General features: G+C 36.6%; 1 protein-coding gene across 2 annotated transcripts in view; it reads left to right on the top strand.

Annotated features, from left to right (window-relative positions):
- Positions 1–14,005, top strand: part of LOC122346370 (cadherin-22-like) — a 177,237-nt gene that overhangs the window by 73,330 nt on the left and 89,902 nt on the right. For both annotated transcript variants that reach the window (XM_043240956.1, XM_043240955.1), the window contains one exon: positions 10,383–11,306. In XM_043240956.1, coding sequence (XP_043096891.1) covers positions 11,079–11,306 — 228 coding nt within the window. In that variant the 5' untranslated portion in view covers positions 10,383–11,078. The remainder of the gene's footprint in view (positions 1–10,382; positions 11,307–14,005) is intronic.

Raw genomic sequence — 14,005 nt, 5'->3', positions numbered from 1 at the left:
TTTTTATTATTGTTATTATTTATTATTTATTATTATTATACAAGTTGTGTATTTTTTTAGTACTTCAGCAAAAATGTATTTTATTTATATATATATATATATATATATATATATATATATATATATATATATATATATATATATATATATATAATAATTAAATAATTAAATAATAAATAATAATTATTAAATAATAATTAATAAAAATACTTTTTTTTTCTTACAGCTTTAATGTTTATTCCGATCTACGTTTTAGTAATATTTTTACTACAGCTGTCAAACTCAAAATATGCATTATTAGTCAATGCATTATTATTGTTATTATTTCTTATTTATAAATTGCCATGCCAGTTGTGTATTTTTTTATACTTCAGCAAAAATGTATTAATTTTATATATATATATATATATATATATATATATATATATATATATATATATATATATATATATATATATTATTTTTTTTTTTTCTTACAGCTTTAATGTTTATTTTGATCTAGGTTTTAGTAATATTTTTACTACGGCTGTCAAACTCAAAATAAAGTTAACGGCATTAAAATGAATTTGAGTCAATGCGTTATTAACATGTTTAAATGTTTTTAATATTCAAGATTAACTCATTAACCCAGTTTAGTACGTCATCAAAGTTATAATTTTTTCAGTTTCCATTTTCATTGCTGTAATAATTTTATGTGAATTTTTAAATGTGCATTTCTAGCATTGATGAGTGTTTTTATTTGTCGAGGACGTCTCACGTCTCGTCTCCGGATGAGAAATGCGTTCTGTGTGTTTTGAATGCGCTGATATTAGGACTCAGACAGCCGGAGATGTGTATGAAGTGACTGCGTGTGTGTTTCAAATCAAATCAAATTGCGCTCGTGTCGTCTGCGCGCTTTATCATGATTTCTGACGATATGTCAGGGACAAACTGTTGAGCGTCCCGATGCGAGCTGACAGCGAACGCAGAGGGGCTGTAAACACCCTGTCAAGGGCAGAGTGAGATGCTAGTGCTAACCGCGGATGATGTGGATGCTAGTGTTGATGCTGGGATCTGTCTGTGAAGTCTCGTCTGACGGCTAATTAAAGCTGCAATAAGTCCTGATCGCTGCTCAGATTTTTACAGATGTTCTTTATGTTTGAACTGTAATGTTTAATAATAAGTATTACTATTTAACATTTATAATGTTCTTTATTTATTTGTTTGTGTGTGAACGAAAATAACATGTTAGGTTTTTTAGAATAAATATAAATTTTCCATGCATTAAAAAGAAAATGTATATTTATTCTACTCCCTGTATCGTTATTTTAGTATTATTTATATGCTACTGCTATTATTATTGTCGTTATTATTGTTTATTTATTTGTTTAAATATATTTTATTTATATATATATATATATATATATATATATATATATATATATATATATATATATATATATATAAATATATTTTTTTTATTTTGCCAGGTTTTTTATTATTCAGGTTTTAGCAATGTTCCTGCCCTTTAGTTTATTTATGTAGTAGTTACATATTTTTTGTTACATTAAAAAAAAAAAAAAAAAAATATATATATATATATATATATATATATATATATATATATATATATATATATATATATATATATATATATATATTATTTTTTATGTAACAAAAATTTAAAAATATATAATACAAACAAAATATAAATAAATACACACATATATAATTTATTTATTTATTTATTTTTGTTTGTTTAAAGCAATGTCAGTATTATCAGATATATATGAAGATATATATCAGATATATATATGTATGTATATTTCTGCATATTTTCTTCTAATAATAGTGTGTTTGGCCAGTTTTTTTGTTAAGTTGACTTGTGAACAGAAATGTGGCGGTTTATTAAGATAATATACAATCTGTGAATAAAAAGTCTTATTATGCAGCATTGCTACCCAAGTAAATATATCTTGTTTTAACGATTCGTGGAGGTTTCTACTGTAAAGCAAAGACAAAAAACCCTCATTAATGAGCCGATTCTTTCCCCCTGAAACAGTGACATATAACGAGCACTAGATATAATGACCGCTCTGCTGTTTAGAAGTGAGTATTGTAAGTTCTACTTGTTACGGGGATTGTAATTCACGTCCTTCTGAAGAACGATTAGGATGTTTTATTGTACAGTCGTTGTTTTAGTAGACGGTCACTTCAAGGTCATCTTCCATTGTGTGCAAGTGTGTTTACATCTGATTCATGTCAGTTTATTTAACGAATAAGGCGTTCGTGCAAGCCAACGAAAGGTTGGGTTTTTTACCTGAAGTCTCTAAAAAAAGAGAGACGACAATTTTTTGTAAGGTTGCATCAGTTTCTTTGCCGTTGACAAAAATGAAAAACCGTTTAAATGACATTCCGTCAGAGTTGCATTGAATTTCGTGCGTTGAGCGTGTCGTATGAATGGAGACAGAAACTGGAAACTTTACAATAAACGCTAAAATAAAAAGTCGTGCATTTGAGACTTTCACAGCTCCTTGTCGTTCCGTAGACCTGCGTGTGATTCGCTGCAGTCCCCGTGTGCACCAGCAGGGGTTAAACGATGAAGCCAGACGCTCCAAACTCTGACCCCTGTCTGGCAGCGGTAAAGCAGAGGCCCCGGCCCCCGGTGAGGGCCCCCGAGGAGCTCGTGGACAGCTGTCAGCTGGACGGCCACCTCCTCGCGCCTTTGCCAGGAGCGTCCGTCGGCCATCGCCCACCCTCAGCGGTCAGCGCCAGGACTTTGCTCCTGCCTGTCACCCGTGAGACGAGCCGCTGAGTAATTGCGCAGCTGGCAGCGAGAAAAGCCTGAGAGAGAGAAAATAATAGGGTGAAGAAAGATGCGAGCGGCGTAGAGGCTTCTAAAGTAAATACACTCTTAAAAATAAAGGTTACAAAAGTTGTTGCCGCCGCAAAGCCGTCGGAGGAGACGTTTCAGGTAAAAGAACCATTTTGACAATCTGGGGAACCTGTTTTGTGATGAACAAAGTCCCAGTGATATTTTTGTAAAAGTCACCATAGATGTGAATGTTGCATGCTGTAATGCTGCATTAATTCGATCAAAAATACAGTAAAATTCTGGCATATTTCTATATGAATATACAGTACGGTGAAATATAATTGACGTGAACAAAGATCATTTCAAACTGACTTTCATCACAGGAATAAATAGCATTTTAACGTATATTCATACAGAAAAGTTAAATTAAGTAATAAAAAATAAAGTATATTTTATAGTTTTTTACTGTATATTTAGAAAATAAACACAGCCTTGATGAGCAGAAGAGACTTATTAAAAATAATAATGATAATAGTATTGATAAAACATTTCATTCCAACCTGAAATTCGCAAATTTAAAGAATTAATTTATTTTGAATCAAATAGACGTGAATCAAAAACCACAGAATTCTGAACTTTCGCAATTTTTACTGTTTTTTTTTTGATCAAGTAAATACAGCTTTTATGGGCAGAAGAGATTTATTAAAAAACATAGAATTCTGAACTTTCACAATTTTTACTTTTTCTTTATCTAATAAATGCAGCCTTGATGAAAAAATAAAAATAAAAATTACTTCAACAACAACAAATAAATGCAGCCTTGATGAGGAGAAGAGTCTTATTTTTAAAAAATGATAAAAACAATAATAATTATAATTGTCATAATAGTAATAGTAATAAAAACATTTCTTTATTTATATTTTAATCAAATAAATAGTTTCTGTGAGCATCTAAAAAAAGAACAAAAAAACAGAATTCTGAACTTTAACAATTTTCACAGTTTTTATTTCAATTAACGCGGCCTTGATGAGCAGAACAGACCCAGAACAAAAACCCCCAAACAAACATGATTCCAACCTTTCACAATTTTTGCTCAAAATAAACAGTGACGGATAAATGCTTGTTGAGCGGCAGAGACCAACAAACGCTCGATTCCAAACTTTTGAGCAACAGCGGAAGTGTGCAGCTAATGGATTTGGTGAAGTTTCCGTCGCCAGCCGTCGCACAGGAAGGGAGGGATGTGGAGAGGATGTGGGAGGAGGCAGCGGCGAACTATAATTAGCGTAATTAGCCATGCTGCTTTTTTAAGGCCGTGACAATACATGTCCCCTCTCGTTACTTCCTGTAAGCAAACACGCGGCTTAATGAGAGACAGCATACGCTACGGCACCATTTACTCTTGATGCTCAATCCATTACAGCCGCCGCCGTCTGCCAATCCGGTCCACTTTCACCCCCGCCCCGCTCCGCTCGGCTCCGGCCCCTCCAACACACTCACCGCGCTCTGCCAAGGAAACAGCGTGTCTTGGACAAGGGCTACTTCTAACCGGATCCCCATTCCAGGGCATAATAGCCAGTCTCTAGAGCTCAGAGTCGCAGCCAAATGGAAGAGTGAGGCGACACTGGAGGTATTGAGGCCTGTCCAGGTGTTTGTGAGTGCCGCTAATTGACGCCGCGTTCCCAAATATTTGGGTTTTATGCGCGTGACGTGATTATCTTGTATGCGACTCTAATGCTGAATCATTTTTTGAAGGGCAGCTGTGTTTGGAAGAAAACGTTGGGGATTTATTTATGCATCTTGAATTTTATGTTTATGCATACAGTGGCAAATTATTTATATAGCCGCCATAGCCTGCATGCCAGTTGGCGTGTTTTAAGGCTAATGATGCTTCATTTAAATGCCCTGCTCAGTATCTGACAATTATGCCAAATGCGTTCAATTAATATTCATTTTAATTCATGAAAAAAAAAAAAAAAAAAAAAAAATTGCGGTGGGTCTGTTTATTTTCCCTCTAAAACAGTGTGTTTTTGACTGAATAATAATAGCTAGCTATTATAAAATAAAATAAATATATAAAATAAAAAATATATATATATATATATATATATATATATATATATATATATAAACCTATATTATATATATTATTTATATTATATATATATATATATATATATATATATATATATATATATATATATATATATATATGCTGTTTCTATTTCTACTACTACTACTGATAATAATACTTATTATTATTGTTATTAAGAATTAAATTAGATTTTTAAATTAAATGTTATATATTATCAATAAAAATAATATAATGAATATGGTAATGCTAATCTTTTTGCATTGTGTTCTTGTGAGTAGTTAGCTCATATGTATGAGGATTAAATATGTCATATTGCATATCCACCATCGTTAAATATCACGTACATATCCTCTCTGTATGCTGTGTAGTGAGTACTAGTGAGTGTCGGACGGCTGTAGTGAAGGTGTATGGGTTCATTTATATGACCACAGTCATTAGAAGAGCATGTGGTCCGGTCTCTGATGAGAGCTTTCATGCGTTGATACATGCTTGGGGGAGCGCTTGGCAAATGTATAATCGGATGACACATCAAAACACCGCACAGCCGGAGAAGAGGGCCAGCACAGCTTATTAACCTCAGGCTATTAGTTTCCAAATACTGTTTTTCTTTTTCAAATCCTCCCAGATTTTAATCAGTCTGATGTCTTGGATCTCTTCTCATTTAATACTTTGAACTACTTTGACAAAGGCAGGCCATTTCTGACACGCTCCTCTGTTTGTTGAGATCCCAAAGTTGCAAGAAGAACGTATATATAGGAGTGTTAACAAGTGCTGCGTTTGTGCAGAAAGTGGCTAATAGGCAGTCAGTGATTCCCATTAAAAGGATAATTGTCACGCCGGGGAAAAGTTTCCAAACCAATCTCTTCTGCTCACAAAGGCTGCATTTATTTGATTTAAAAAAATGCAGTAAAAAGCAGCCAGATAATGTGAATTTCATACTGTTTTCCGAGTGAATAAATTGTAAAATGCAACTTTTAGCTGTGATCGAAGCAGAATTTTCTTCAGTGTGGCATTAACCTTCATTAAAATATGCTGATTTGTTGCTTAAGAAACATTTCTAATTATCATCAACGTTGTTGGATTGTACTGGTTTAAATATTAGCTCTATCAATAAATCTGTATATTAAACGCATTATAGTATTAATAAACAATTAATCAGTTTATTTCAATAATAATTCATAATTATATATAATGCAACATAATTGTTATTATTGGTATTATGTTGTTGTTGTTTGTATTCTATTCAGAATAATGTATTTAAATAATATATTTAAATATATTTAAACTATTATATTGACTGTTATTACTTTAATAACTTCAGTGGTGCATGTTTATATATATATATATATATATATATATATATATATATATATATATATATATGATATATGAAATCCCGTTCTGAATCAAAGCGATATGTGATCAGATTGGAGCGCTACGAATCATTTTGCGACGCGATGATTTAACCGAGTTTCCAAAAGCTCTGATCGACGTCAGTAGCATTAAAATAATAACGAATAATAAAAATAATAACAGCATATAAATACTTCTATTTGTCAAGGATGCTTTCAATTGATAAAAACCGTTAATGGCACGAAAGTCAAAGTGCACTATTTTGGCGAAGTCCTAGCGGCGCTCTGAAAGCCTTCTCGACGAGTGGCGTGTGTTTGTGGCTGTTTGTGCGGGAGCAGCTAATAGGCAGTCAGTGATTCCCATTATAGCGATGGATGTCGCGCAGGTGAAAAGGAGATTGTCGGAGGAGAGAGAGCTTTCTCTTTCTCTGGCCTGCAGCCCATCACTCGCCGGTGATCAGTCTCCTCTCTGGCTGCGGTTACCGGCTGTCACGGCCTCTGCTCTCCGACTGGCGTCTGATGAGAAGTAGCAGCCATGTTTTATAATCAATCCACGACCTAATAGGTCACGAATGAGCGCGTCCGGCTTGCCAATAGCGTTTTGGGTGGTAGCGGAGGCATTATGACTGTATCAGAGCGGCGTTGGCGTCACGCGGATACTCGCTAATTGACGTTGTTCCGCAACGGCCAAAAACGGACGACCCCAAAGAGGCAAAAACTCGTTTACGCTCCATACCACATCTTAATAAGGTCCGAGTTGTGTAAACTCATCATGAAAATTTCAACGATTGGATAACTACAGGGAAAATTTTAACTAGCTGGTGCTTCTTCTCCGTTAACTGCCCAAGGGCTGAGAGAAGTAACATCAGAAGAGTGCATTCAGCCAGAGAAAATATTTGATATAAATGGTTTATAATTCATCATATGCATTTGGTCAGGCCTACTAGGAAACTCTAGATAGTCGAAAACCAGCTAATCTTGAGTTGCCCTAAATAGTGTTTCTTTGAGGCCAAAGGGAATAAACAACATTACTTTGAAGTTGCCTCTTCAAGACAAGAACATTGCAGGCTAATTGGAAACACGAGAAATATTACGTTAGATCAGTGAAATGCAAAAGCGTGCTTTTGATTGATTGACTGATTCTTTTGACTGGCATATTCGCGAGCGTGTGTTTTGAAGTCATAATGGTTTTTTTTAGGGGCTTTCTGATGTTGTCTGTTTGTAGTCGGCCGTCCACGCATGCATATTTTAAGGATCAGTTGTTCGCACTGAACTTTATTTCTCTCAGTGTATAGATGCGAAGTGTGACCCGGATCACCGCTTGACCTGAAATGCTACTTGAAGCGGAGCTAAATGTCACACGTCGCAGTCCTTTAGCATCAAAAATAACTAACAGTTAGTGCAGAAAACCTTTTGTCTGAAATTCGTTTTATCAAACTAGATTGCACCGCAACGGTTCGTTCCAGAGGTGGCTAATAAGCTCAATAAGCTATGCTGCGTGTTTATCTGTAGGAATAAAGATCAAAACCAAAGTCGGGGTTTCTGTGTTTACCATCTGCTAAAATGCTAGCAAGAGCGCTGTGCAATAAGACTGCAATAGGGCTGGACCCCATTACTGTGTAAATTGCACATGGTATTTTTAGCGTGCTAGCGAAAGCATATGCGACCAAATGGTGTCTGGACGTTCTCGCTTTGCCTGTTTGGAAATCTCTCTCGGTTCGTGCTAAAAGAAGATCACCAGGCCTAACTGTTTTCCTGATAATGAGGTGATTTCATCACTCAGGGGTGGTAAACATACTGTGCGTGCTTGTTTCACCGGGTTCTCGAGCAACTTTGTGCTTAAGTCCTCTAATCTTCTCTTGGACTGAAGTTCGGCGTTTATGTTCACAGTCTTAGCGCATGTCGCTGGCAGCTGTTTGTACAAACCTTGCCTTTCTGTGAGCGGCGCTGGGTAGATTACTCTGCTTTTTCGAATTGCAGTCCATTACGACAATTATGAAAATTGTAGTTAGCAATGCAATATGTATATTACTTATTTTAGGTAATGCATGCTGAATGCTTTCACTTTTAGATAACTTTCAAACTAACTTGTTATAAACTTACCGTTAAATGTAAATGTAACAAGCACAGAGAAAGAAAACATGTTTTGGTCTTTGATATCAACATTATAAATTTTAATTAAACCCCGGGGTTTTCCAAACTTGGATGAATGTAAGAAGTTTAGAGTGTTTGACCGGGTTGACAAAACCTAATAATTAATTAAATGGCCAAGTAAAAGCTGCAAAGATTCTATATAGTACATAATAATTACAAAATGTGTGTTGCCAAATATAAATATACAATATATGTATGTTGGGGAAAAAGTTCGTAATCGTTAATGTAGCTTTAGCTAACAAACATCACACAGCCGTTAGCTAATGAATCCTAATTGTAAACCGAAGACTCGCTCTGACCGAATCATTTGAGTCGCCGACTCGATAAGAGATCCAATTAAATCATTCCAATTCAAGAATGAATCGTTCATTGCGATTCACGAACCGTTTGAAAAGAATCGGCTCGTTTAAGAATCGTTACAGTCTCGTAAAGCGTGAAGAGGATTTCTCCAGTTCAAAGCGGAGCAGAGAGCGTTTACCAAAATACACTCAAGTACATATAATTGAAAATTGTACTTATGTACAGTAGCGCAGTTAAAATCCTGTCCACCTCGGGCTACAAACCCAGCGCTCGCTGTGAGTGTTTAATTTTTCACCCTCTTTACAAGGTCGTTTCTCTTTCTGGATGCTTCTGTAAGAATGTCTTAGCTAGACGACGCAAACGGCTCGTTGGCCTTCCTCCAGACGCGAAGCCGCAGCAACCGTCTGCCAGAGGTTAAACAACCAATATCCTGAAGGGCCTTTCTTGGCCCGTGCTCGTCCGCAGGAGCTGTAATCTTTTAGCCTTGAGGTTGTGACATTTCAGCCATGCTAAATGTTGTTGTTTTTCTCTTATTCTGAAAGCCTCAAAGACCATTAATCATTTCCCCTGCCCAATGGCGCCCTGGCTGATGCACAATGGGGCCATAGCTTATCTTCACCTTCCTGACCAGTGTTTGTTTTAAGCGTTAGGGTTGCCGCTCTAATGGATTGAATTAATTGATTAATACTTTTATCCAATTAGTGCTCCCTCATGCAATTAATCAGATAGCCTCGAGTGTAAGCGCCTGCCGTGGGCCGCAGCTCGGCAGACAGATGCTTTGGGCTCAAGTTCGTGATATATAAACCTCCCTTTTTTCCTTTTCCAGCCACACCTGGCTCTCTAACACAGGAGACATTGCTCTTGGGCTTAGCACATTATCTGGATTCTTGCTGAGCACAAAGTTTCTGCTTTGAGAAATGTTTTTCAGGTAGATCACCTAAATGAAGTTTTTTTTTTTTTTTTTTTTTTTTTTTTGCTGCAGTTCTGTGGAATCCAGGAGAAAACCAAAGAATTTAGATCTAAAAGCGCTTTGTATGTCGGGGAGGACGGCAAACTCACTGTGGCATGTATTGAATTATGTATTTGTTTAACAGGAATGAGAATGCCATAACAAGAAGTCAAGGATCGATACAGTTTGCTCCACTATTGATTTATTGCAACTGGATCCCATTTTTAAGCTGCATAGTCAGCTATAAGTATCCGTTTAGTGCTTCTTCCCTTTACATATGTTTTTTTTTTTTTTTTTGTCATATTTATGTATGTGTATATATATATAAATATATTAAAGAGGAGGTTACTGTAGCAAAAACAAATGGAAATTTAAAATAGAAAAAATAATTGAATTAAAAATAATTTAAGTTATTTTTTTAAATATTACATTATTATTAAATAAATAACATATTAAAAATCTAAAGAATATTATTATAATTATTTAACTTTGAAAACAGTGAAAACTGTGCTGTAGATACTTAGATACCAAAAATAGCATTTATTTTCTCATGACTTTATAGCTTTCCTTTCTTTTCGACAACTAGTTGGTTAACCAGCAGCTAAATATCTATTTAGCAATTAAACCGTCTACTTAGCTTGCTCATTTAATTATGTAGTTAGCTCTACTTTCCATTTAGGGCCTTTTCCCATTACATAAGGTTGTTTGCTTTTCTAATCCGTCATCTTTGCTCTTTTACAGGTGATCGGATGCTGAGGTCGACGCGAACTCAACCGTGTCAAACTCTCAAACCTGAGGGTCATGAATTACCACGACATGTGGATCTAGATTGGGATAATATGCCTCTGATGTTCAGCATCTTATGCCTCTGATTTAGATCTTGCATCCATAAATCTGAGGATTGCCTTTTTTTTGTCGTTGGGAATGCGAAACGTACAAATGGAAATGAGATGGAAAACGGTTGGATTACACCCTTTTTATTAAAGCAGTTAGCATGGAGCGTTCATAAAGTTTCACACACGCGGAATGGGATTGCCTAGATTGAACCATAAAACGGCGTCTTTTTGACATGTTTGCAGTTTCACTGTTCAGCTTAAAGCACTGCTAGGACTTCAATGGCTTTGTGATTGGAACCCGTCATTGAGAAACCCATAACAGATATCAAAACGGAGGAGCTATAGCTGTGTATCACCGAATCGGCCTCATCTTCTCAAGAAAGATTCCTCTTAAATGCCCTCTTGAGGACCCGGTGGCCTCGGCGATGACCGAAAACCTATTGGATTTATAGTTTCGCTGAGCAGCGGCGGACTCTCGTTTACCTTCCTCAAACCCAGAGTCAAGGAGTTTTTCTCAAGCAATCAGACGGCTGGGTGGAAAGCTTCATCTTGAACGAGTTTCTGACTTCTGCCCCATGTAGAGACGAGAGCGTTTTCAAACATGGCTCCCGGCTGGAGAGGAGGAGCTCGGGTTTTGGCAGTGACTCTGGGAATCCTGCAGTGCTGCGGATGGCTGTCCGGTCAGACCGTAAGGACTAGTGTTGGGATGATGGGAAGACGTCCCGAGCAATGGCCCATGTCCCACGAACGGGTGAAGAGGGGATGGGTGTGGAATCAGTTCTTCGTGGTGGAGGAATACACCGGGACCGAGCCGCTTTACGTCGGAAAGGTAGGACTGCACGACCTGTTTTTGTTTGCACGCTTTCTGCTTATTTTTCCTTGCAGGAGAAAATCTATAGCTGCACAATGAAAGCCAAGAAAGATGCTTGCACTGTGCATTTAAATGAGCCAATTCTCCAATGTGTCTCAAAGTGTGAGGTTAGTTGACTAGGACGGATCAAGCTCAAGTTTGGCTGTAAGGCTTGAATTTCTTCTAGATCTAAAACATCTACTCTTAAGAACTAGTTTTGGAATAAGCATGTCTGTGGCTACATTAGCAATGCATTAGCAATACTGAAAATATAATTTAGTGCGCATATATTTTTAGTTATAAATTGTGTGCAGCTATGCTGTAAACCACAAGGTTTTTTCTTCCATGCATGTTTATTTATTTATAAAATATTTTTTTAAATCATGCATTTTTTTTACATCATTTACAAAAGTAAATAAAACGTCATTGCGCATAATTTATATACTGAAAAATCTTGTTATATTTTTTTTTAGATGACATTAAAAGTCCGTATATAAGGATCAAAGTGTGACCCCTAATATACTAATTAATTGTCATTTAAATATTTCCATCAAACCACTAGGATATACCCATTTGGCATTGGTACATTTTATTTTTCATTTCCCGATAGTACTTCATTTTTCACATACATCTTTTCACGTTGAATGACAATGACACGTTACTTCATTTGCATTTTTACATTTACATTTTGTCATTTAGCAGACGCTTTTATCCAAAGCGACGTACAAATGAGGAACTTCACCCATTTAATTCACCCATTTTTTTATTGTCATTTCAAACACTGAAGCAGACGCTTGTATTTATCGTGCTTTTTATGCGCGTGCTTTTGTTTAATTAATGTGAAATATAATTTGACACCAAAATGGGACACCTCCTTTTTGAACCATTTGCGATAATTAACATAGATGCCGAAAACTGCAGTGATTTTAGTGCCGTTTTTTTAAATGCCGTTGTTTTTTAGAGCATCGAGGTTTAAACGTTTAAGATGCTTAATTAAAAATTGACTGGTAAACATTGTATTTTTTTATTATATTACAGATTAAATTCCACTCTAATGTTAATTAAATCCAAATACAGTGTAGAAACCTGACACGAATGAATGGTATCTTGATATATATATATGCGTTTGTGAGCGTGTGTGTTTGTGCGTGGCTATATAGTTATCGTTTTAGCCGTATAGCACGGCGGTAGCGTGTTGTAGAGATATAAGAGACTCGTGCAGTAATTCATTAAGAGATTGCGCGCAGAAAAAGAGGAGCTGATGTCTAAATGAGAGCCATAAAGGATGATGTGGGAAATGGAAGGGGTATTCTGGAGAGAGATGATTTTATTAATAAAATTAGCCCGAGTTACTGCTCCCTGTGAAGTCAGTCAGGCCGTGAGCCCAGACTATTAATAGAGCTGCTGGTGTTGTGTGTCTATTGCTCGCCGTATCACACACACTTTAATTAGGGTGATATAGAATTAAATACGACCATTGCCTTTTACCAGCGACGGTCGTTTAAAACAATCCCTTTCTTTCTCTTTCCTCGCTCCAGCGCCGTCCTGTGATTAATCTGCTAATGAAATATCATTTTTCCAAACGTCTGGCCTCTGCGTTGGCAGCTCTCTCCGATACGTTCGTAAAATGAATTTCGCTTAGCCTTGCGAGTTTCATGTGTCCGCATTACTATAATACGCGGCCTAATAGCGTTCGGTGCAAATTTAATGGCTTAACAACTACTTTTTAAACAATACGGTGCGAAAAGCGCTCGAAAATGTCACCGTGCAGAAGTAAAATGGGTTCTGCGTAACGTCTCGTGTTAAGAATCGTCAAAAAGGTCGGACTTTTTCAAAAAAACGTGACCTGCTGGATGAATAGATGAATAGTTTTTCCCGCTAAACCTTCGCGCCTCCTGGAGTGGCTTTGATATCTGGTTCGTTCTTTTAATTTAATAGCTTTAATTGCAGCCATTAACTTAAAGCCCGATAATGCTTCATTATGACACCGGTCTTTCTTAAGCAGATGTGTTTTTGTCTGAAAGGAATAGCGCTTTCGCATTCACAAAAGCCCCCGGTGACCTTATGCTATTTACTTTAGACTTTTAAACCGCATCGACTCAAAAAGCTCGTCTGAGAAACACGGACATCCTGAAGGTTAATTCTACGCATCAGTCCCTTTTCTGCAAAGAGCTCTAAGAGAGAGTGAAAGTTGCAATATTTCGTGGCAGAAAAGGCCACTGCACCATTTTTCCTCCGCCGACTCCTGAGCCTTGAAGTCCAGACGTATGTAAACCTCGAGTCGATAAATATTAGGAGTCTCTTTGCAGGGAAAGGCAGCAGGGCTGCAAAAATGAACAGTGGAAAGAGAGTTTTTACACGCCGAACACCGACAAGAACATCCTGCCATATGGGCAGCGCAGCAAAGTGGAAAGATTTCCACTGCGCTTTGAAAGTCTGCCAGCCTCCTCCTTCAGACGAGCGCCGAACATTGATTGATAGGATTTGAACGTGTAGAGCCGAGACGCTGAACAGACGGCGGCGTTCGTAACACGCATGCCAAAGATGTCTGAACGTGTTCGAATAATTTCCTGCAGGCTTGGGCGAGTCGTGCGAGCCTTCATGCGGGATTATTTTTGTGTCTGGAAAAAACAAACAAACAAAAAAAAAAAAAAAGTGTTTACAGTATTTATTTGTTT

Source organism: Puntigrus tetrazona, chromosome 6 (assembly GCF_018831695.1).
Source record: "Puntigrus tetrazona isolate hp1 chromosome 6, ASM1883169v1, whole genome shotgun sequence".
Classification (NCBI taxonomy): Eukaryota; Metazoa; Chordata; class Actinopteri; order Cypriniformes; family Cyprinidae; genus Puntigrus; species Puntigrus tetrazona.
The sequence above is the reverse complement of the archived record's forward strand: the minus strand, read 5'-3'. Positions and strand labels throughout refer to the sequence as shown.